Source organism: Poecilia mexicana, unplaced genomic scaffold, assembly GCF_051168715.1.
Source record: "Poecilia mexicana isolate PSO_F unplaced genomic scaffold, ASM5116871v1 scaffold_5, whole genome shotgun sequence".
Classification (NCBI taxonomy): Eukaryota; Metazoa; Chordata; class Actinopteri; order Cyprinodontiformes; family Poeciliidae; genus Poecilia; species Poecilia mexicana.
In genome coordinates, this window is record NW_028263374.1 from 17554862 (window position 1) to 17580919 (window position 26058).

Below are 26058 nucleotides of genomic sequence, written 5' to 3' on the forward strand. Positions count from 1 at the left end.
ATACACAGACACATTTGCAGTGGCTCAGCTGTAGGCTCCCCACCCTGCATCACCTCTTAACTTTGAACAGCAGAGCCCTGTTTGTCTTAACCTCCAAACGTCATGCCAAGGCAAATCACTTGCATCTCGCGGTTCTTCCTGGATTCTGCCAAAAGCTATAATATCATGACCTTGACTCTTTGACATTAAAATAAAGGCTCTTTAGTCTTCTTATATGGATCACAGGAACTGGACTGATACATATTCTTCTGTTTAAGACTATTTTAGTTTTAAGATGACTATTGTGTTTCACATATTGCAGAAAATTTTAGTGACTTGATTCTTTTCCACATAGTGTTGCGATAAAATCCAGCATGGATGTTTGAAAATATTGCACAAGAAAACCAGAGTACATACAAAAAGCTGTTTTCAAATTAATCTTTCACTTCTTAAGGATTGCTAACAAAGCCAACCTTCCTCACTCTGTCCTTCTCACTTTGGGAAATAATGAATGTTGTTTTGTTTTTGTTGTGCTATGCATGTTTGTGTAAAAGCCAGACTTGAGTGCACAAGAGTTTTTAGTTCACAAACATAATTCACATTGAGTTTCTAAAAGGTTTTAGTCTGGAGCCTGTCGTCAAGCCTTTGTGTTTTTGTCCATTTAAAATGTTCTTACCGACTAAATGAGAGGTCAAAATGCAGCAAAAGATAAATATTACGTTTCCTGGTGTTGTTGCCTAAACAGGTCCTTTGGACAGCAAACCAACATGAGACAACAGGAAAAATTGTGGTATCTCATCCTTCTATCATAATGACTCCTAAAGTGCATCAATTCACCCAGAAGGTCACAAAAAAAAAAACAGAACACAATCTAAAATACTGTGCAGTGTTCAGTTAAAAGTCACCAAAATGAGAGAAACTGTCCAAAATTTGCATCCATGGGCAAGTTCAGAGGTCAAAACCACTGCTGACGAAAGAGAACACAAAGACCGTTTTTACATTTTGCCATCACACAACTTGACGATCCCCAAAACCTTTGGAGAAGTATTACCTGGGCCAATAAGTAAAAGGAGTAATTTTTGGAATATGTGTGTAATAGGAGAGAAACAGTTAGTTAGTTAGTTAGCTAGCTAGCTAGTTAGTTAGTAAGTAATATGGGAATTTCAGCTCTCCATGAGGAAACCCTGAATCTTTGTGTTTTGCTGAGTTAAAAGTCAAGCACTTTTGTGTTTTCCAGAAGGACAAGAACTCAAGCTAGCATTAGCAAAACCATCTGTAAATTAATTAAAACAAATGAACACAATGAAAGTTTGTCTGTAGCCTGGTCAAACTGCCGGCTTAAATTTGATTAAAATGCTGTGGCATGGCTCTGAACAAGCTGTTCATGCTTGACAGCTCTCCAGTGTGGCTAAATTAAAACAGTTCTGCAAAAAAAAAAAAAAAACGTGGGCTAAAATTCCTCCACAGTTATGTAAAACGCTCCCTGCGAATAATCAATACTAAATAGGAATAAACAATTTGCCAATTTAATTTAACTTTGTTAAAGAGTTATGTAAATTCAAAGCTAACACGGAATAGCAATATAAAATTTACATTTTCATGAGCAGTTTCTGTTTCTAATCACAACTGTCTCCATGCTCCGTGCACACACAGGTCTTCCAAGGTTAATTTTGTCGCACACATTTTCACCATTCTTTCATTAATATGTAATGTAAGCAAGGTTTCCTTTTGATAATTAGCACATGAAAGCCTCTGTAATTAACTGATTCAATTTCTGCCTTTTGCAATCTAAACACTCGATAAGGAGTACATGGGATGACTGAAAAAGGCTGAAACAAGCCATATTTGGAGTACTTATCAAACTTCCCTCTAATTTGTGCAGCCAAAGTGAACCGTAGCCCTCCCTTACCAAATCAAAGATGTAGGTACAAAATCCATGCTTGCACCATCCATCTTCTGAATGAATCCCACCTCATCTCCTCTGCTCTTCAATTATTCATGCATTTCAGATGAAGAAGAGAATCCAGACTTAGCATCTATATTTAAACTCCGACTGGTCCTTGGTGGTTATATAATTAGAAACACTAAAGGAGCTGTGCTGCTACGCCAAAGGAGGCTGTTTTCTGAGGGATTCTAACTTTGGGTACAATGCAACTGTAATTACAAGAAGAAGACTAAATACGATCTATCAGTATGCAGACATTTTTTGTAATACTAGAGCAAATGTGCAAGAAGACCTACTCCTGTCATCTTTTAAATGCATTTGAAATTGTTTTTTGTCTGGGTGTACAGTAACGTGCTGCCAAAATGTTCAAAGAAGCAAGACTATTATATTATATGGGGATTCTGCTTCTACATTAATGAATGTATGATGTAGTTCACGTAGCCTCACAGTTTATGATCATTTATTTATTACAGAAACCAGAGAACATCCTGGTATGCTCTGCAAACATCAGCGCAAAGGGAAAAAAAATATATAAACACAAGAAAAGCATTGATTTGAAATCCAAAAACAGGATCAGACAGAGAAAGACACAAAACTCCTCTGCAAATACAGTCAATCAGCACCAAGGCCTGAATAGGAGGCAGCTGCAAGTCTAACAGTAATGACAGCTACCATGGTGATGGTGACAGTGAAGTTTTAAACATTTCAGAACTGACTGAAAGAAAAGGAGAACCGAGGAGCGAGAGAGAGAGAGAGAGCGAGAGCGAGAGTGTGTGTGGAAAAATTTCAAAAACAGAGAAATGAAGACAAAGAGTCAAGAGAACTCGAATGATAGATATGAACATTTCTATTTTCAGAGCAACCGTCATGCAAAGGAAAAGGCCTCTTAATGCATAAACAACTAAAACACATGCTTATGCTCAACACAGTAAAAATGCAACATGCTTTGCTCCACAGCTTGCAGAAACTCAGGTTAGTGGCCGTTTCATGTCCGAGTTGTTAATCCCTTTGAAATTTACACACAAATTAGCATGCAAATCCTTATAGCCTTGGTGAACGGACAACTTGAAGCAAAGTGGATGCAATTTAAAGGTACACTGACTAATTCAATTAAAATAGGAACAAGTCTGTTTGAGAAGCAGTTAATGTAAATTAATCTGCGTGAAAATGACCAACTGCTCAGATATGCCCGCCCCTAGTTACTGTTTAAAGCTTATACTTGGATTAAAATAATGCTTGAAAGTCACAGAGGAAAGCCTCCACATCTTGTTTGGCCACATTTCCTCCCTTTGCTTTGTTGTATTTTTAATCAGCTGATAAGATAATTTAGCAGAAGATTAACCTAATTTCCGTGGACCTGAACTCTGACTTTGTTAATAAGGACGTCCACTACAGAAAATGTCCTTTATTGCTGAATTGAAAGTTATTTTTTTATATTTTCACAGACTATTTTAACAACTAACATCACAATTCTACATACATACTGACCACATTATATAATATCATTAGACCCCAGTTTGCCTTCCAAACTGCCTATAGTCTTCATGGCATTGATTCAACCAGGTGCCACAAAGATTCTGCAGAGATTTTCATCCATATTGACATGATAGCACCATGCAGCTGCTGCAGATTTGATGGCTGTGGCTGTACATCTATTCGTATTTCTCCTTCTACTGTCTCCTAAAGCTGCTTTATTGCAGGGGTCCCCAACAGCAGAGGATTAAACAATAAATATGTCCAGTGATTTCTGTATTGTTGATGAGCAGCACAAAGAAATATTAACGACTGAATTTATATTCTGACTACTCAGAGCACTTTAAACTAACGTTACGTTCTCCTTTCAAAAGATGCAAACATTAATTTCCCAATGAGCAGATAAGTTGGCAACATGGCTTTTGAGTGGCTTCCCCAGGGACACATTGAAATACGACTGGAATCAAACCCACGACTTTCCAGTTGTATGATGATCACTCTGCCCGCTGAGCTTCACGCACAGCAGCCCTGATTTTGAAAAGTTGGAAGGATCTGTTGGTGAGTTTGACAAGTGGGAACATACTCAGTGAAAGAGAGCATGAAGGCAAGCAAGTGAGCTAACATGGATGAGCAACCATCCATGGTTGCAGGGTTTTCTGGGTATGTGGCTGTGCCGTTACAATATACACAAAGGTCTGCAAAAACATCTGGAAAGGCAAGTCCAGTCCGTGGCAAGCAAAGGTTGGGGATTTCCGCTCTATTGAGTCGAGATCTGGTGACTGTCGAGGCCACTGCAGGAAACCTCTAGAAAACCTGAACTGTTTCCTCTGGATGAAAAAAAAAGTCCCGTGAGTAATAGATCTAGTTGCCAAGGTTTCTCAAGCATCTTTTGTTCATTTTGGTGAGCACATTTACTCTAGTTACACTCAGCAAGTGCATTGTACTATAAAAATGTTGTAACTTTTTCTGGGTATAGTTTATTTAAGCTGTAGACTGGTCACTGGTTGCCCAGGTTTACTCGTTTAGTGTTACCTACCTAGTCAATTTGTCAGGGTGGCTTGAACATCTGCATCAGACAGCATATTGATTTCAAATAATGCTCAAGCTGGATCTGCCATAAATCTCACACTACTAACTCAGCTGGCAGTTCCAAGGTGCCCTTTCTTTCCACTTGAGCACCTGCACCCCCAAAGCGTCTGTGCACACCACCGCGCACTCACTCCTGGATCAACATAAAACACCCCTGCTGCACTAAAAGTATGTTACTTGCGCTGTCACGTAGAACGTAATAAACCTCCCTGTGTTTTGGGGAAAAGAAAATTGGGTCAGTCTTGGTTAGGCTTGCGGGCTTTTCTTGACACTTTGCTTTTAATTTTGATAAAAGTTGATTATGAAAAAAGCTCTTAGACCTAAGGTATTCAAAGGCTACCTGGACGACAAGCCGACATGAACACACACCCACTACTTTGGTAAATCTCGACAAGCCTTCTTTGCCTCCCCAAAGCCGCAACGACAGAATTGAGTCTGTTTGAGGTGAGGTCTTAGTCACTGCTAACTCAGGAAAGGCATTTTTAATCCCACACGACAGCATTTGAGAAATTCACCTCCTAATGCGATATCATGTTTGTTCGTCAGTGAAAAAAATATATGCAGCTTTTTAGCAGTTTATGTATAGAAAACTTAAAGTGCTCCACAGGTTGGGTGAGGACAGTCTCACCCTGATAGTTTGGCGCTCTCTCTTTTATCGTTTTTCACAGTCAGTATGGGGTTTGTTTCTCCTTCATCTAGGTGAATCCGCTCTTTGACCAAAGCCTCCACATTTTCATCAAGGTCATCCACGCACCTATTTTCACAACCTTCACAGTGAAAAAAGCTATCTTGCACTTGTTGCAATCCAAGGCACAGATTCCTGTGCTTCCTGACTGTTGGTTTGCAGAAATATCGAAATCTCAAGAAATACATGTTTTTAGGGTTACGTGTGAAAGTATGTGAGCTTTCCCTACGAGGCAACAAGAAGCTGATGCCTCGGGCGCTGCAATGCTGGGTTTTCAGCTCAGAATATGTTCAAGGAAACAAACCATTTATTCCAGATTTGTCCCACACAACAGTATTCCACAGACACTCCTGCTTGAAGGTAATACTTGGTGACAGTCAAACCAGCTCAGTGTGAAGCCAAAAATATTTATTTTTAATGCTGTAAACTCATCAGCTTGAGTTGTGTCAATGAAAAAAAACACCTCACTGTGTTTTCTAGGCATCCTTTCTGAACCGTCTCTCAGAAAGCTATGGAAACTGTGCTGTTGCTGCACTGCTCATCTGCAACAAGCACCGTTCCACTGATGCAAGCCCTCAGTGCCGATGCTGCTCGACCCGTCTCCATCTGCAGGGTGAATCTAAATAACTCTGGAGTATAGTCTGTTATTGACTCTCTTCAACCATCACTTAGGCAAGCTGAGCTTAGCTGGTAAAGCAAGTACTATAAAATCGCATGAAATAAATCAATCTTATCAGGGTTTACTTACTAAGCTTATCATTACCCTTTTAGACAGTGGGGGCTGATTAAAGTGGAGCTTGTTAGAGATTACTTTCAGACTGGTGTAAATCCTCAAAGAAGAAATAATCAGTCAATGTCACGATGATGGCAGCCAGAAGAAACGTTCACACATTTAACCTAGAAAAAGCAAAAGCTTATAAAATACACGAATAAATAAAGAAACAATTAGGGGCAAGTGCAGTGACTGAAGCTTGTTATTTGCAGTAAAAAAAATGCAAACTTTTGCTATTCTGCCATTTTCTCGGAGCCTTCTAGGTCTCTCAAAAGATACAGTTAAAGGACTACTAAAAGTAATCGCACAAATTCGTGATATTTTTGAAAGTAAACTGATTTCAATATGACAGAGAGCTTCACATATTTAGCTTCAAACCTAAACTCTGTTTCATTAAAATGCCAAGAAAGTTATGTTCTACAGCAGGCGCCTGCTCTAGTGTTGCTGTTCTGCAACTTTTGAATGCATCCCTGCTGCAACACACCTGAATCAAATCAATGATTAATGATCAGGCCTTTGCAAAACTTGCTGAAATGCCAAGGAGGTAATTCAGCATTTTGAATCAGGTGTGTTGGAGCAGGGATGAGCCCGAAAGTTACGGGACAGTGGTGCTCAAGGACTGGGGTTACAGGTATGAGCCTTGCTGGCCATAACTTTCTCTGATTTAAAGATCAAAGCCTATGGCAGACATTTGATTTGTTTTGTTTAATGTCAACCAAGCATTGTAATTTGCATTTGTTATTGGTATGTTTTTCCCTGAACATTTTGGTTCAAGCAGTGTAAACTATGTGTTTATTTGTCTCTCACGTACATTTTTCATTGGACGGCAGAAGTGTGACTGTGATTATTCAGAAAAAAATATAGTTGTTGTGCAGCAATTGTAAGCACATAATAGTAACTCTGGTTCAATACTTTAAGAATCAAAACTGGTTTTGCTCTAATATTTGCTCCACCCCTGATTTCTATTGCTAAGACCAGATGTTCATTTGTTTTCTGTATGCAATACATTATCAGTGACACTCTTTATGTTCTCACCCAAAATTATGTAGGGAATTCTCATTGCAATCTTTTCTATTTTAATGCAGATATTTTACTCACATTGTTTCCTTTATCACATCAGGAGTCACATCGGTATGATGTTTCTAAATCCTTAAAAGCTCCAATGGGGTAAACCCATGCTATACTACCTGTCATGTAGCACATAACCAAAAAAAACTTAGTAAGTGGCAAGAGGACTGTTGGTTGCTATTGCTGTTAGCTGCGAGGTGACTGTGTGGGGAAGTGGACAGCCAGCAATCATGAGGTTTGGATTTTGTATTTAGAAAAGCAACAGGATTTTAAACACATTTTAGACAAATGGTCTGAAGAGTATTTGCAAAAATATTATGCTGTCTTTATCTGAAAACATGATCAATTCTACCTCCTGTGGCATTCATGACCTCTTTTGTTAGCCTGCACTTAAGCAGATGGCATCTTTACTTATGCTGCACTAAAATTACCAGATTTCAGAAGATGGTCATTTTTTTTCCCACTCAGATAGTTTAATGCAAATTACCTGCAGTTTAGTCCAAAGCTGTGTGGTCTGGCTGTATTTCATATAAGCATGGATGGGCTTTCTTCTAATTGCTAGCAAGCTGCGTAAGTGGAGAGTGTTGCTATTTGCTCATTAGAGCTATTTGAGCAGATCTGCCTTTGCATGTTGATTCAGAATTAGGACATTAAAATCTTGAAGTTGTATTTGTGAATTTGCCTGTACTAACTGAATAGTTGTAACAAGTTAGCCATGTATTTCAGCTTTATCGAAAAACTTTTTTTTTTTTAAGTCACACGAGTCATGTGGTCAAAAGCTGGATGTAACCACTGGTGAAAAGGACAAATGGGATGGCAGGAAGTTGTAGGAGGATGATGTTTTTTTTGCTTTGCTTTGTTTTGTTTTTCAGACAATGTGCAGCTGCCTCCACCAGAACTCTCATAGCATTGCTTATTTCACTAAAAGTTGTATGTCATTCAAACATGTTGAATCCACTCATCATTAACTACAATTTCACCAAAATGCTGCAACCCCCAAGTAGGCGGGGCTTGTCGCTCCACTGCCTAAATAATGAGCGCTAGTGCCGTGACTGAATTATGATATTTATATTTCATGTAACCATTTACAGCAATCGCTGCCATGATTCTTTCTGACTTAAATGCTTATTCAAGTGATTTTAATTCCATTCCATATTTAATGGAAACACCATTCCATTAGATGTGTTTTTTTTCTAATAAGAATTGCACACATGAGTTGAAAACGCAGCTGTTGTCCCATTTTGCTCTGTGCTGTGAAAGAGGGCTGACTGACAGACCCCCACCGGGTCACCACAAGGCTAATTATCAATAGTCACCCCACTATTGCCAACTTAGAGACTGTGTTGCAATATCTAGCAACTTTTCAGACAAAAATAAGGTAACACTTTATTTGAAGAGGGGGTGAATAAGACTGTCATGACACTTTCATAAACACCTGTCATGAACATGAATAAGCCTTCATGAATATTTATGACTGTTGTCATAAAGCGTCATTCGGTAAATCATGACACTTTTAATATAAAGTTGACATTATTCAAAATGTCTTTGTCATGACAACTTGACATTAACCAAGAAATCATTACTGATATAAATTTGTTATAAAAGTATTACTGATTGCACTTTAAAAATTTGGTAACTTTATGTTATTAAAGGTAAAGTTTAAACAGTAATGATTTATTGGTGTTACCAAAAAATAAGAAAAAAAAAACAACCCTGCATCGGAATTGCTAGACATGAGGTATTTGGTAGCCAAATTAATTGATTAATTGAACAGACACAGAACTCAACCACCAGGATGCAGCAAGTAAAGTCAGCTCTTTGAAGACTCTGAGTAGGTGGTATCATTTGCATCAGAAAAGTGCAGTTCAGAATTATTTTAAGCCTGGCCAAACTAATAAAATATACATACTGTTGAAGGAAGAAAGTTAAATGTAGCCTAGTACCACAACGGCAAAGCTTTTGTCAGAGAACTTTGGAAGAATCCCTGCCTAGTTTAACCCCGGCTGCACAGACATGCATGATTCAGCAATGGCAGGCACCAATGGGCTCTCCACTTTACTGCTGGCTCTGATTTGGAAATCCTACACAGAGATGCAATAATAACCACTCACTCACTCACTTACAGTCTTCTTGGGCATATTTTTACATCGTAAAGTGAGACGGCATTTTACCAGCAAAGCTCGACCTCCACTTCACTTCTACAGTCAAGCTGAAAGCGCCATCTCTTCAATAAAATATTTCGTACACTTTTGCTGCCGAAATCTTCTGTCTTCCGGCTGGGAATACATATGTCTTCATATCAAAATAGAGGAAAGCTGATCAGAGTTTTTTTTCTGCCAGACAGCTGTGTTAAATATTTTATTTTCACCATGCACATACTTCCTCCGGAGCATCTGTGTCCCAGCATGGCTTTTTCTTTGTCTAAAGAGACGCACTGAGCTGAGAACTAATTGAAATAGTTTGTATTGTTTTCTACTCTAACGGGAGAAATAAAATGTAAACGAGATGCTTTGTTGTTCTTTTTTGCCACAGGAGCTGTGGATGAATGTCTTTTGTATGAGTGTAGTCAATTTCATTTGGTCTAAAGGCAACCAGAGACTCGGATAGCTAATTATGAACCCAACAACAGTTAACATCAAAGGCTTTTGTCACAAAATAGTGAAAGACTCAGCTTTTTCATAGTTGTTGGAAGCTGAGAAAAGCATGAAATGAAAGTCATCCTACAGTGTATACATTGAATGTGTCTACAACTACATAAACATTGTCAGGGCTGCTCATTTTATTATTTTATTTTCTTTTATTTTGAGTCACTGCGTTAATTTAATGCAAATAAAACACTAGAATGATCTCAGTACCAGTGTGTTCAATCGATGAATCAATCTTTATTTATGGAGCGCAAGGATAGCACAAAGTGATGAACTAAACATAAAAAAGGAGGGAATAAAAATAATCTGACATGACAGGAAAACAACCAATGACTTAAATATGGCAAAGCATGGAAAATAAAAATAAGAAATATACTTAACATAGTTGATGTTGGCTTGAAAGTCTGAAGAAATACAACTGTGTTGATTAATGATTAATAATTTTAAAACTAATTTCAAAAATTCTCATAAAGATGTTAAAGTTAATATCACAAACACTACAAAGTGAACTGCTTAAATAAATAAACGCAATCTAGATTTAGTTGGTTCTTTAGTTGGGTTTAATTTACAAATAATTCTACAATGGAAACCGGTCAACAGGTCAACCAGGAAGGATTTCTTTTTTCTTTTTTTTCCAGTAACATTATATATCCTGTCTGGACCTGCTAAACAACCACACAATCCCCCGCTAGTCCCAACAATAACAGGAAGACAAACTGAAGCTGGATCAAGTCAAACCAGTTAAACTTCAGCAAGCTACAAATGAAGTCACTCGCTCTCATCGTGCACTTTGTAGAGCGAAGATCTGAATGACTGCTGTCCTGGTATGTCACATAATTGAGGCAACGCCAGCAGAATACACATTTAGGACAGGTGAACATGTGCAGAAGTCCATCAAGTGAAACTACTAAAGTCAAAAAATCAGAACAAATCATCATGTTTGTCACTATTATTTTTAGCTCTATACTTTCTCATCTTATATCTCCCTGCATAGCATTACCTGGATTTTCACTACACAAAATCAGTAGTTGTTTTTGTTTAGCTTATTTTTTTCTTCTTCTGAACAATCGCTTTATTGTTGAAGAAAAAGCATCTCTGGCCATTTAATGTAAAATTATCTCTGGTTAGTTTTATCTGAAGCCTTACAGACGCAGGCCCAGGAAATATAATTTAACAGAATACAACAATCTCATAAAGTAACTGTACATAAAGTTTAGCTGTTCTTCCTGCAGGCTAAAAGGTGCATACATGCTAATTTAATTGAGATTGCTTAGATTTTATTTTCCTCATAGTCTGAAGTCTTCATGTCTAAATTCATCTTGCATGCAGTATTTTTGTCTTTCATGTTTACAGTCTCAAACTCTCCAGATCTTCTGATCACAGTGTTTTTTTTTTCTCTCTCTCTTTACTGTCTTCACAGTCATCCCCACTCCCCTCCAGGGCTAACTCCTCCTGGAGACAGTGACGTCTTTTGTGTCTTTCGCTCGGTGCTCACATAACAGCTCGACTACAAATTGAATGAACAAAGGAGCTTGCCGAGCTTTGAAGCAGCAGCCCATGAGTCTTGACCACCTCCAGAGCCAATGCAGAGGTGCCAGAAACGGCAGCTCCTTGCTGGTTTTCAAAGCCAATTAATCTCCACAGGTCACAGTGTCAGAATACACACTTTTCAGCTTCAGTGTTCAAGTTTACAGCTTTGAACAGCATTTCAGGCTCAAAACTTTGCTCTTTGACACGATACACTACACTGTTGTGTTTAAATTTGAGTTACATTAATGTCTAATAAATGTGTTTAAACTAATGGCTTTAAATATATTTAAGGCTCTAGATTAAAAGGTAGTTAATGCAATACATTGGCTTGATTCCCCTCCTGCTTCCTTCATCTTTACATCAGAAGGAAGAATGAAGAATGGTAAAGAACCAAACGGACTGAGCTCAGTTTTCACCAAGCTGTAACGTGGGTGTCACTGAAGGTGCATATGTTCAAAAATACCAAAACAAATAGTGCTTTAGATTCATTGCCTTGTGCAAATTGTATTGTAATTTTTACTGTAACGTTGATAATTAATTCACAGTGATAAAAATTAGGAAGCAATATAGTATTTATATACTTTCATATTTTTCATGCTTTCTCACCTTGCAACCATGAAACTTCAAAGTCTTTTATTGGGATGATTTAGAATAGATCAACATGCAGTGAAGCATAATTGCGAAATAGATTGAATAATGGTGAGAGTATCTATTTGCTGTACATATGCTAGTCATGCAATTTACAAGTCTGGTCTTTATTGAAGAGTGGCAAGAAAAAAAAAAAGGCAAAATATTACAAATCTCAAGCATGCGGATGCTTTTGCAAGGCTCTGTCTTTTCCTGTTAGAACTTCTGTTTCAAAGCAATCAAACATTCAAGCTTTCAGGTTGAGATGAATATTAAAGCCTCTTCCCACTTAGCAAATTCAGACAGCTCGTATTACAACTGCATTTAAGTACTGTTAAAACACTTCACACAGTTAAATGATTTCTAAGACAACATCTATAAACCTTATGCCCCATCTATGATAAATTTAAGCATCTCAAAAATGAGCTAAGTGTAAAAAATTATAGATTTGCTATCTCAGTACATTAGCTAGATATTCAAATTACTATAATCGGATCTGATGTAAAGACTACATGCATTCAGGCATAAAGTCAGTTATCTTCTGGTTTGTTGGTGGAAAAGCACAATTTATTGTTGTTCGTTGTAGAAAATGGTGGTTCAAATTTTATTTTACTTTGGTTGGTTTTACAACTATTCTTATTTTGGTTTGTTGCTATTCGGTTTCCTGGTGGACACTAACAGCTTTTGCACATCTGTTACAAAATGCATAAGAAGACTTATGGAAAAACTCATCAACTATGGCATCAGACTTAAACACATTAACAGTGTATGAACATAAAATATGCAGCACTTTAGTTGAAGACCTGCTACATATCCCTAAAAGCTGTCCATCATTAACAAATGTGACCAGTTTAGACATTATATAGACATGGACTTAACTTATGGGCAGCATACTCAACACACATCATGTAGACACATTCGCCACCAAAAGGTGGCGCACAGTCACTTTGTTTTTTAAACTTTTATCTCAAATTAAGCAAGAAAGAAGTAAGTCAAAAGAAAATTGACAAAATCTGGTACAGAAGCTGCTATTCTTTCAGCTATTGTCAACTATAAATTTACTCAGACATTTTTACCTCATCTTTTCAGCATTAGACCCATTCTGTCATATTCATGCTATTCTAAGTACAGTAGCCAGAAAGTAATGACAAACCTACATTAAAGATCCACTTCTCTATATTTTCATATTCAACAAAGATTAAATATAAGAGATTATGTGGCAACAGTCATACCAAGAAAAAATGCTATTCTCTACAGAATCAATGTATGTACAGTGTTTGTTGAATTTATCTTTTGGGTTATTTGCTTTTTAGTATTATTCTGGTCAGTGTCTGACCTCAAAAATATTCTCCTGGACTACCAGTCAAAACCTCCTGCAAGCACACTTCTAATTACTGTAGTTGAAAATGTTGCTGCAAAGGCTGGGTCAAAACCACAACACCTTTATATTAAGAGACATTAAGTGACTGAATACTTTTGGCAATACAGCCACTCAAAGCTGCCTCACCAATGTGGGCTATCTGTTTAAGCTGCAAACGTCTCACCTCAAGCTGTATGCCATACTTCACTGCTGCTGCTGCTGCTGCTGCCTGCTGTTTGCTGCTTTCAACCCCTCTGTCATCCCAGATGTCAGAGAGCACATCCTCACTTCTACACTTACTGGAAGAAGTCTTCAGGAGGAGGACATGTTGGAAAAACCTGGACGTGGTGTGATGAGATTAGAGCCTGGGTGCCAAATCCAAAATGATTCTATAATTTTAACTGAACTAAAATAGATATGGGGTTGGATTCTCCCACAACAATTGCAGTTTAGGTTTTCTGTGATGACTATTTAGGAACGTTTTCAGATTATGCTTGAAGTTGAAAATAAACACAAAAAATTGAGATAGAGGTGGAACAAACAAAAGTATGCTCTACTGTTGTTTGCATCGTAGAAAAACAAGCATTTTATTTATTTATTAAATCTATTTGCCAACATCAACCTGGGGATTAAAAAAAAATCCAATCATTGGAAATTGCTTTTAATTAATGTTTTCTTATAAAAACTATTTCTTTGTGGGGTGTTAGGATGTTAGTTTTGCTAAGATTTCCATACCGATATGGCTGTGATCTCCACATTTCACCTGACTAAAAGCAATCATTCCTTGGTCTTCTGTCAATAGTGTGTGTTGTGTACAATGCTCTAAATAAGACAAACAAAAGATGATGACCAAGAACTGAAGGGTTTGTAATAATCATTAAAAACTACTATCTACAAGAGTGTTTCTCAACCCTGGTCCTCACCGGCCCCCTGTACTGCATGTTTTCGGTATTTCCCTTCTGCCACACACCTGAATTGTATCCATGGGTGATTAACAGGCTTCTGCAGTACTTGATGGTCATGCAATCATTTGGATCAGCTGTTCTGGAATAGAGGCACATCTAAAACATGCAGAGCAGGGGGGCGGTGAGGACCAGGGTTGAGAAACACTGATCTACAATCTACATCTAGCTGCTAAGAAAAGAAAAAATTGTTGAAAACTTGTAAAGTTAATAGTATTCCCTTGTCTTTTTCACATTGATAAATCATCGTGTTGAGCATTATTTCTAAACCCCAAACTTGAACAAAATTGTGTTTTTCAGCCTATTTCAACCTCCATATTCAAAGGCCACTGTAGAGCTTTATTACTTCTGCTTGGGATTTTGACTTCTGGGCTTTTATTCAGGGCAAAGCTGCTGACAAGGGGAGGGTGTGACAGGCACAGAGCAACCGACAATAACCCAAACAACAGGGCACTCAGCCCTTCAGTACTTGAAATGTGTATTGCCTGGTCACCGAACAACTTCCTGTGTGCAATATCTGACACTGACCAAAATTCTCTTCTTCTCTGGGGTCTTTGAAAGTTTCAAACTTGCACAAATGTCACCAAAAAAAAACAACTTCCTGCTGCTGCAGCTTCATCAATAGATAATTAACTAGTTGTATTCACAGTCAAACAGGAGCTGCTTCAAAGCAGAAACTTGAGCACCATGTCCTCCAAGTTGGAGAGCAGCCATTTTGACAAATCACTAAATATTTAACGGTATGCTTTTTGAGAAAATTATATATTTTGAATGTGCTTCATGCCATTTCAGTTTTTCAGTTGTGAATGGTACTGATCAGCAGATGTCACTGAACATTAAATGGCTTATCTTGATTTATCTTGTCACCTAACTTACTTCAGACAACTGTGGTCTGTCAAGTTATGATATATTCTCCAAACATTCTTCAAAGAAAAGTGGGAGAAAATTACTCCACAGTGATGTAAAGGACTCATTGCCAGTTATATGTCCATTTTATTTCTTCCCATCTGAGGCTAAAACAAAATGTTGGAGATTCTCCCTCAACCGGGACCCAATGTTGAAATGCCAGGAAGAACGAATGGACAAAAAAGATAATTAGTGTTTTTAGTGTAGATGGGCAAGTTTAGGTGAGTAGGCGTTTCCTTGTAACTAGTTCCTGAATGCTCTATTGTCTTTCCAATTTTGAATAGAGGCTAAAAGAAATGGACTTGTGCGTCATCTCATGTTCATACACAAAAAGAAACAGAAAACTATGTTTTGTTAATTAGAAGGACTGTACTCTGACTAGCTTAAAAAAATACAAATTATTAATATTTTTTTAAATTGGCAATGAGTCTATAGGAATTTTTATGGGTGCCAATGCAGGAGCTGCTTGTGATTTTGTAAAATGCATTTTTCAGTATGTGGTTATACAACTGGTTCTTGTATATTCAGACAGTTTTTTGTTTTTTTTGTTTTGTTCGTTTAATTTTTTGTTTCAGATAAAAAAAACGAACTGTCTGAATGCACACAAACGCAATAAAGTATGTTGTATCTGATCTGACTTGTGCTAAACAATCAGCCTTTAAAGCATACACAGAATAAAGAGTATTCCAACTTTGCGTTCTTGTCTTTTTTTTTTTATTTTTTCTTTTTTTTTTATGGCTTACAATCATACATCATCTGACCTGAGGTGACTACGCAGCTGTCAGAAACAGTGATAAATTCTCGTCTGGTGGCTTTGTGTCAGGGATTACACTGCAGTCTGATTTATGAATATGGCCAAACCACATTTATATGTCATCTTCAGTGTGACATGAGAGGAGCATAATTGGAATTTGTTGCCTTCCTTCTGAGGCACATTAGCCACTGAAAAGAATAAGGAATGGGTTTTACTCTTTTTGGATGTGGTGAAGACAAACATGGCAGCAATATTCAATGTTCAGGTTTGGCTTTGGTTGGTAAACTAATTTCACACTGAGTACTTTTTTTTTGCATACGACACACTAACACAAAGTATTATGTAATAGAAAAGTGGAAGGAAATGATATATGGTTTCATAAAACATATTAAATTTAACTGCAGTTACCACTAAATAAAATCTAATGAAATCACTCAGAACTAACCTACTTAGTGACTATTGCCCCAAGTAAACAGAATCATAGGGCTGGAGGATATAGCTGAAAAACATATCACAACATAAGACTAATTATCAATTAGTCGATATTGATAATTATTGGTTACAGGAACAGGGATGCTGGTCAGAGTTGATGGGAAGATGGACTGATCTTAACACAGGACAATCCAGTCAGAACACTTTGGAGTTTGCAAAGATTTGAGTTGATGTTACCGCCTAACAATCCAAAACTGACAGCCAGAGCAACAATGGGACGGCTTAAATCAAAGAACATTCATATGGTCCAGTCCAAGTCCAGACACTAAATCCAAAAATGCTGCTCGACATCCAGTCTGACATTGAGCTACATTATAAAGAACAGGAAACAATTTCAGTCTCTAGATTTGTAGAGCTAGTAGAGCTGCAATTGACAAGGAATGCTCTGCACAGATTTATATAGAGTATGGTCAGTAACAAAACACATTAAGTTTTGTTTACATTCTGTTTGTCATTAATAAAAGTAAACAATGATAGCTGAACTGACATTGCACACAAACAAGCTTTAGTGGAAAGGACCTCCTGGTGGCTCTTCGCCGGGGCTGTGCCAGCGGTCAGAGACAATCTTATTTTATGGGGACTCAAATCTGATTTGAACCAAGGCAGCTTACAAAGAATATAAACAGAGAGGGTGGTGGGGGGGACTTCAAATTGGGTCCAGAGTCTCCTGGAGAATAATTAATGTGACATTTCCCTGACATTTAGTCAGAGGTATGGCAGAGGAGCCTGGAGAAGGAAGAAGGGAAGGAAAGACATGATCCAGCGAGGGAAGCGGAACACAGAGCCGGGCGAAAATGGCAGCAATGTCCCCAAAGATCTTGACAAATATCAAAGCTTCTACTCACCTTCCTGTTGTTAGTCATTAAAGTACAGGAACATAACAGAAGTGTAATTTCACAGAAAGAGAGAGAGGGAGATGGAAACATAAGTAGTTCAATAGCCACTACTTCAGTGAAGATAAAACTTTACTTTTGTTGCTTGGTGACCGTTTGTGCACATCTCTTCCATCCGCCATCTGTTTATGGGCTGCTGCGTTCCCATCTTTGGACCAGGATAATTGATGAGCTAACACTGAGTCTGTGGTTGCAGCTGGACCACTCAACAAGCCCACAGTTGCCTATTAAAAATACCTAAGACAATACATCAGGCCCTAGCAATGCTTTTAGTACCGTGGTCTGTGGTTTCATGTTGCCCCTTTAAGCTAATTAGGAACTGATAAACTCAGCCTCTTATTTGATGGAGGTTGCTCTGTTTATGCAGGAGGAAATCCTAAACTGTAGAGCGCCATCACTTCAACCCAAAGCCAAGTCAGGATGTGAATCATACTTTTTGCCTCAGTTCTTGGCACCCCTGGTAAAGATGTGCAAAAATAAACTGTTCTTTTATTTCAGAGGCATCTTAAACTGAAAAACATCACCAATTAGAACCAGAAAAACATTCCATGTCAAGAAATAATTGTTTTACAATTATTGTTACTATTGGTGATGATACTTTCTACATCAACAATTTGGTCTTAGGATAGCACTTAGTCTTCTCTTAAAATATTTAACAAGGTTGGGGGTCTATAGCAAGTATCGTTGACCATTCCTCTTTCAAAAATATCTACAGCTCTCCCAGATTTGTGGGTTCTCTCTTTTCTTGCGTCCTCTTTACCTCAACCCGCTGACTTTCTGCAGGATTTACATCTGGGGTCTGGGTTGGCCATGGAAAAAGTTTGTTTTGCTTCAGCTTTGAGAATCAATATCTTGCTGAGACAAAAAGTGATGACTCATTTCTAGTTTTCACATATCCCAGATTTCCATGGGAAATGTTGTGGTAAAAAAACACTTGCTGAAGTCCTTTGAAGAGAAACTCTCCCACAGCATCATAGATTCTCCACAGCACTAAACTGAGGTGTGTTTAATTTCATCCTTTGTTATACCCCAAACCAACTGCTTTGTTTGCAGCCAGAACGCTCACTGTTAGTCCAAAGTGCATGGTTCAGTTCATGTGAAAACAGTAAACTCCACATGTTTACTAAATGTTTATTAAAAGGCTTTGTTCTGGCATTTGTCAATGAGTTTTGAATGTTTTGAATTATCTCCATTATCATTCTGTTCGTTGTGAGTGGAAGCAAGATACATATTTGTTCTCATCGACTCCTAATTCAGCTTCCCCGAGCTTTATAATTATTTTCTTGACTGTAGGAGCAATGAGCATCTAGCTTCTTGTCATTTCCTGACCAACAAACCTTTCTTAGTTGACATGTCTTTCCCACTTTCAAGAGAAATTAGCTTATGTATCATTTTATCATTTGTGACATCTTGAAATGGAAAATAATTAATTCCTAATTACTGGGGATGTAATATTTGGGTGTTAAAGGTGCTGACTGTATGTTTTCAGAACCGCGCTTCAATCAAGAAAAATATACTACACAAAGCTTTTAAACTTTTCATTATGCTCTAAAACTTAAAAACAACATAAGCTATAGAACCTAGTACAGCTGTGGTTGGATTAATTACTAGAGTATAAAGTAGGTAAAGCCAGCATAGACAACAAAGATCATAGAACAGTATGACCACTTGAAACGGTTAAACAATATTTAACAAATTTTGAATCACACCATTGCTTATCTTAGAGAACAAACATTTTTAAATCACTAGACAACCTAGTTTCCCAGCGGTACCTGACTGCACATGTGCATATAGAGATTTATACAACATTTTACAGCATCTATGGACTCTGGGTTGTTTGGATGCTACAGGTAGCCATTTGGAAGTTAGCTTATTTTTGTCCAGTACCAGTGATTCAGCTTAAAGTTGTTTCAAATGAAAAATTAATTTAATTGCTGAGCTACCTATGTTGTTGCTGACTCTATAGTTTAATTTAATATTGCAGTGGTAACAACTGGGAGTCTTCTCTCTTTAGTTTTGGTGTAACTTTTTTAAAGTTGGGCTACATACTGTTGCATTGCACACTTCGTTATGCACATAAACTGCATGTGCTTAGGTATAAAAGAGTATTTGTTTAGTACACCTGTGGATACAAAACCAACAGGGCTGTACTGAAGATTTTCAGTATGCACCATTACAACCTTCTAATTAGTCATTTTTAGAAATCTGGTCAACTTAGGTTGACCAGATCTATTTGTCTTAAAATGAGACAAATAAAATGGCATTTGTCTCATTTTAAAGAGACAGATACCAATATGTGTGCTTTCTGTGATTTCCTTAGACGACTAAAGTTGGATTTCTTCTGCTGTTCAAACTAAATGTTCTCAAGTAAAATATTTTTTGTATAATATTTAGCACGATTATTCTTCTGCATTTTGAAGGATTTTAGAGATGTTTATCTGGGGGCTCTGTTATAAATACCAATATGACTTAGTGGCCTAATATGAACAGAGACTGACAACATTCATCAGTGTCCAGAAAACATGATTAGGACTTGTAGGAAACACTCTACAGAAGAAACCTGCATTATTGTGCAGATGGAAGATCCATGCTCATTTTACTTCAGCACTACAAAGTGCTTTATCACCGATATTTCTGTTAAACTCAAGGTATGAGAACATGAGAGCTAATACGGCAATGGATGTTGGACTCGAGATGATCACTTCCTTTTTTTAGACTACAGCATCAGTGTAACACGATAAACATTGATTTTGCATTTCTTTGATTCCTCAGAAGAAGGCCTTCCCCTCACAGACATGCACTTCTCTGAGTTTGTTTGCAACAAAGAGCAGGCAGTCCTCCTGAATCCTTACTAGTCAGTACAATTTGCAAATTGTTTAATTTTCATTTCCCATGCAGTACAAGCTGTAGAGCAAAAATGATGCACAGCATTTACCCTGGAGGGGGGGGGAAAGGTGCTGGAAACAATTCGCTCTTTGATTTCTCATAAATATCAGACCTTGAAGACATGATCAAAGGTTTTTTGTCATGACACAAAGGTTACAGTTGCAGGCTTGTCTTGAACGGCCAGCCGAGGGCAGAACCAATCGTTTTTTGACTAAGGTTGAGCACAGCCGATATGAGGAATCAGATGTAATTTTACCAATGACCGGAAAAAAACTACAGAGACTCATTCAACCGAACTCTGCTTCATATCAAAACACGGCCACATGTGCTTCAACTTGAAGCAGCTGCTCAGTGTTTTAAATGTATCACTTAGAAAGTGCTTGAGCAACATGATCTGACTGCTTATCTCATAATAACTGAATGAATCATGAGCTAAACTCTGCAACTACCAACTAACCTTTGTTTCTTTCCTGCCTCTCCTGTACATTAGAAAATATAAGGTACACTGTGTTTCATAAATAAAAAGTATGCTTGTCACATGAGCGCCTTATTCTATTTCTGGTTATTGTCACATTTCCGCACAAGTACTGACATTATTTGCATTAAAAAAAAGAATACACGTGTCCATTTTCAGCTCTGTTTCAATGTGCACAGCAGTTCTGGAGCATGGAAGAGATAAATTGAGATTAATTTTATAAAAGCAGGCTGATGTAGATTTGATATATCCATTACTGGAGATACAGACAATGATTTTCATATTATGTTTTGATGAGATGGTAATTAAGATGGCTAATAGCTGCACATCCACACAGTCGAGATAAGTTCTTCAATAATGATAACAGAGAGTGAACATTTCTGGTTATACATTATAAATTATCCAGGATTCCTTTTACGCCGAGAGAACATTAAAATATGCTTGTAGACAATGATAGCAATAACAATAACATTAACAATAACAACAGGTCATTCAGAACAACTAACCTACTGTAAGTCATGTGTCTTTACCTCCCTTCCTTTAGTTATATTGAACTACTAGTGAATGTACAGTGAGTAAAAACATTTATTAACTCCCTTCAAAATGTAATGTTTTGTTATGTAAAATAAATTAATTCAAGACTTTTCCTACTTTCAATGTGACACAGATTCAGTCAGTTAAATTGAAAGCAAACTAATTTATTGGTGTAAAAGTATGAAAAAAAAATTATCACTAAAATTCACTTTGTCTGTGGTGATTTTTGGTTAAAATTTTAAGTTTGGTAGTATTCTTCAACAAAACTTTGGGAGATTTTAGTCAGCCCTGGATGCTTCTTTTGAAAACAATGTTGCTTCATGTTATGTCATAGTCAGTGTCTGATTTTTATTCTCTCTTGGTTCTGTGTATGGATTATTACACTAATACTCTGTAATTTTTTGTCTTGTGTTTCTTTGTTCTTTCTTGTGTTTTGCTCTTTTTGTATCTAATTTCAATCTTTAATTCCTGGTTTAGTTTCATTATCTTGTGCCTTGTTTAGTTCTCCTTGCCTTAGTTTTCCCTGCTCAGGTTCTTCCCCAGCTCCTTTGCATTCTCCGGATTAGTCAGCAGGAATAGGCGGCTGAAATTCACTCCTGGTTCATGAGATTGTCTGTGATTGATTGTAGTTGTGACTTCAAGAAGACTGAAATCAAATCAGAGAGTGCTTCAAAAAATAAAAAGGGTGTGCACACTTATGCAACAAGGCTGTTGCAGCTTTTTATATTTACACTCTTTCCTTTAACAAATTTGCTTCTTCTGCATTTGAGCTGTACAGCATATGTCATACTTAAAACCTCATACATGATTTATTTTGGTCTTTTTATACCTAATATCTGCTAATTACCTGCTGATTAAAAAGTTCTTAAAAGTGTACATATTGAGTATCTGTACAAAACATGTTGTTTTCTGCTGGGAAACAACATTTCTACCTCCTCACTGTAAGCGAGTGACATGTTTTGCAGATGAAGAAAAAAAAGAATCACCAATCATAAGTTAGGAATTTGATTTAAGCATCTTCTAAATCTGCATAAGTATAGAAAAAAGAACATTTAAAATGAAAAGAAAAATCACAGTTTTCCATACTAATCATCCATCCATGCAACACTAAGTAAACGTATATTCCCACTCTCCTAATTAGAAAGCAACAATCAAACAGCACATTCAGAAAAACAAAACTCTTTTTTGCTCAGCACAGAACAGCAGCCACCTATCTTCCCCTCGTTATTTGAGTAGCTTTAAACTTCTAGCAGTGCACAGCCACATAAAACACAGTTATTCGGAACGGAGGGATTTTACTGAATGACTCTTTGCAGTGTTTTAACACCTGGCTTCATTAAACAAGTTTAAGAGTGGACCACACCGCTGATGCCTTTGTAGCACCACGTTTATGTTGCGTTACAATCCAATTTCAGGTCAGACATTTCCAAGACGAGCGTTATAGATTCAGAGCACGCAACAGAACTCACAACATCAAATATAAGGCAATATAAGAGTGTGTTTTTAAAGGTAGGGAGGATGTGTCTCTGAAAGCAGCGAAGCTTAGTTCGACTTAGTGAAAAAAAAATAAAAATAAAATCACATACAACTGCAAATAACTGTAACGTGGCAATTTAACACAGTGATATCGGTAAACACCATATTGAAAGTTACTCCATTTGATTTACCTTCTTCACAGGAGGATTGAACTGGAAATTACATCCTTTCATTCCCACACTTTAAAAAAAACAGGATGGCTGCAGGCTGATTTTTTTTTTTTTTTTTTACATGCACAGAAATATATACACGGTCAAATATCAAACATATAATCCTTCAAAAGTTAAATGATTAAGAACTAAAGCTGAGTTTTTTCCATCTGTTCTTAAGCATTGTATCTCACTAAGTGTAGAAAAGCTGCATGTAATACTCATGTTAAATGAAGGGTTGAGGCAAACAGTCTTCGTTACTGAGTAAGCAATCTGAGACTCTCTTTGCAGACTGTCTAGTGAGTCTGAGGGCAATGCCAAAATGTTGCAGCGAGTCTGCTGATGAATATCCAGAGATCAGTGGGATGAAGACACCCATCCAAAAACTAAATGTGAATGCAAGTAAGTGTGGAAAAGTAGACAAATTGGTTTTATTTCTGCTCTGCTATGCTGCTTGTATGAACCCTTTTTCTCTTATATTCAGGTGCATTTCAGCAAATTAGAATTTTGTGAAAAGTAAATTTAGTTTAGTAATTCGGTCAATTTAATTTTATTATACAGACTTGTCACATTCGGTTGTTTATTAATGCTGTCAGGGTTATACCACACATAAAAAAAAACATTAATTCCTTGTGTTCATTTTTTAGTTAATTTCTAGTGTTTTGTTCTTTGTGCTTTTTTGATTTATTTCTCTTAGATCAGCGTCTTTCACCCCTGGTTTGTAGTTAGTTGTCTGCCTTCCCTCAGTCTCTCTGTTTTGTTTTTCTCCACAGCTTTTCGAAATTGTCTTGATTAATGATCACCTGACTCTCTACATGAGTTTAAGTTTTTGAATTAGCTAACAGAAATATATTACCTTTTCGATGGAATCCTAATTTATTGAAATGCTGTTGGATTAAAAATAACAGTTTGAACTTACTTTTTAACAATAATTTCCAAATAACATGAAACATATGATTTTTATACAAATAGTTGTATATTCACACCCAAATATTTGCTTGTTTAAATTACCCATTGAATTCAATTTTATTACTTAGCATCCAGTTTCTAAGGTTTTCTTATTTACTTTCTTGTCTTCCAACCTGCAGACTACTTTACAACTACTACAACTGTCATTAGTTTATAGAGTAATACAAACTTAAGCTTTCAAGGGGAACAGTAGAGCCAGTAAAAACATTGAAAATAATCCCAGAATCCAAACTGGACTAACTTACTTCTCTTGTTTCTGTTTGTGCACGTTTGTCAGTCTGTTGGCTTGTATTAGAATCATGTCAGAAGGCTTACATCGGTCATATGCTCATATGAACACTCAGTTCAAAATTACCTTGGCTGCAACGGATGAGCTCGGCTTTTCCAGCAGATCCCACAGCTTCTTCCGTTTTTCTGCACAGCAGGTGTTGTCAAATTCCTCTCCCTCTCTGTCTTTTAAATTGTCAGCCTCTCTCTTCAGCTCTTCGTTCATCTGCTCCTTCTTCTGGTGGTACCTCGCCTGGCAGCAGGACTCCAGATAGATCTCATCAATCCCCCAGTAATCGAGCTCTTGGCTAAAGGACAGGGCACACATCTCCTCCATCATGTGCAGCTTGCCCGTGCGGTAGAAGTTCAGGATGGACGTGAAAGCCCCTGGGTGTCGGTCGAAAAAGTATTCGTTCTCGTCCAGGTTGTAGTCGTCACACACCTCCATCAGAGAGTCATGGGAGTTGCAGTCTCTCAGTTTCCCCAAACGAGTCCGAGGCAGCCGGTCCAACGTTCGCCACAGCACCTCGTGCGGGAGACCCCCGACGTTCAGCCGGACTCGGCGGTAGCACGACTTGCTGCGGATGATGTCCACTGGCTCAGGTGGCAGGGATGATGTCGACCGGGAGCCGGCTTTGTTTAGATCCAAGGATTTTTCCATGATGACTTTGAGTTGAGGAAGCTTGCAAACATCCAGGACTACGGACTACTGTTGATTTTCTTTTCTTTCATTGTGGTCTCTAAAAACAAATCGTAGAAGCAAAAAGTATTTATTAGTTTTTAGTGATTTGGGTACAATTTCAGATTTGCATAATGATTTAATCTTTAGAGTAGCATGGTTAAAAAAAGGGTTAAAACATTGCTGGGTAAATCTTTAAATATCCCTTACGTAAATGCTAAATAATCCCTTAAGAATTCTAAATAATGATTATATAAAGTGTATAAATATGTTATAAATTGAAAGAATGAAGTTAATATACCTCAAGAATTAATAGTATCCTTAATGAGACTATAACATAAAACTCTGTAGAAGAGAGAAGGACGATGATGAACAGCATGTTGTTCACATGTTAAGCTTCCTCACCAAAGTTTTCTTCTGCAGGATCAGACTGTACTTCGAATCAACTTAAAACAGTCCATCATGAATAAACTAAAAAGGCTTTTGTGAGCAGATGGGAATTACTGAGATGACTCACCCATATTAGCAATGCAAGAAACAGAGCCCTGGCTTAGTTTGTGTTGTCATAATCTCAACCAGCCACTAAAAAGAAACCCGATTAATTATATTGACAAAAATCACCAGCCCCTGAACTCCAAGGTTACAATAACTAGAGAGAAATTACAATAATTTGGTATAAGTTTTATTTTTATTTTTATGTTTTCTGATATCATGTTATATAAAATCTAAATTTTTACTTTACTTTTTTTTTCTGAAGCAGTAATAAACACGTCAACACATGGGATTGTAGAGATGACTCATGCCTTAAACCAGCCTGCAGAGTCAAATGTCTAGCTTGGTGATTAAAAAAGGAAATTTTGGCATTTGGATTAAAAAGAAAAAAAAAAACCTCAATTTTTCATAGTATTAAAAAATATATTGAAATTAAACTTAATTTGCATTAAGTTTGCAAAGGTAATATGGCTTTGCCCTGAATATTACACACAAATATTTGAGGACCAAAATAAAACATCTTGCATGCATATAATGCATGCACTGTGGCTCGAGATTTCTTGGTTTAATTTATTCGTTTGCATGTTGCAGTTTTTGCTCTCTGCTCCAATGACGCCCATGCAGTGCTGTGGGTGGGACGCAGGGATGCTACAGCGCAAAGTGAGCGCTGTCCAGCCCAGAGGTGCTGAAACACCGGGGAAGCGCTGTTTTCTCCCAGCGTGCGGCCACCTTCCCCAGGGAGAGGAGGAGGGATGACCCAACAGGAAGCATTTCTCTCTGAGTCTAGCATGCCCTGATAGTTTATTTACTTATTTATTTATTTTTTTTTTGTGGCTGTAGACGTGGCACCAGCAAGCCCACTCCACGCCACTGTTTACAGTGTTTATGAGA

General features: G+C 37.4%; 1 protein-coding gene across 1 annotated transcript in view; it reads right to left on the reverse strand.

Moving 5' to 3' along the window:
• Positions 1-24672, reverse strand: part of kcnb1 (potassium voltage-gated channel, Shab-related subfamily, member 1) — a 40084-nt gene extending 15412 nt beyond the window's left edge. The window contains 1 exon segment of the mRNA XM_088005671.1: positions 24085-24672. Coding sequence (XP_087861797.1) covers positions 24085-24657 — 573 coding nt within the window. The 5' untranslated portion in view covers positions 24658-24672.
• Positions 24673-26058: the final 1386 nt, after the last annotated feature.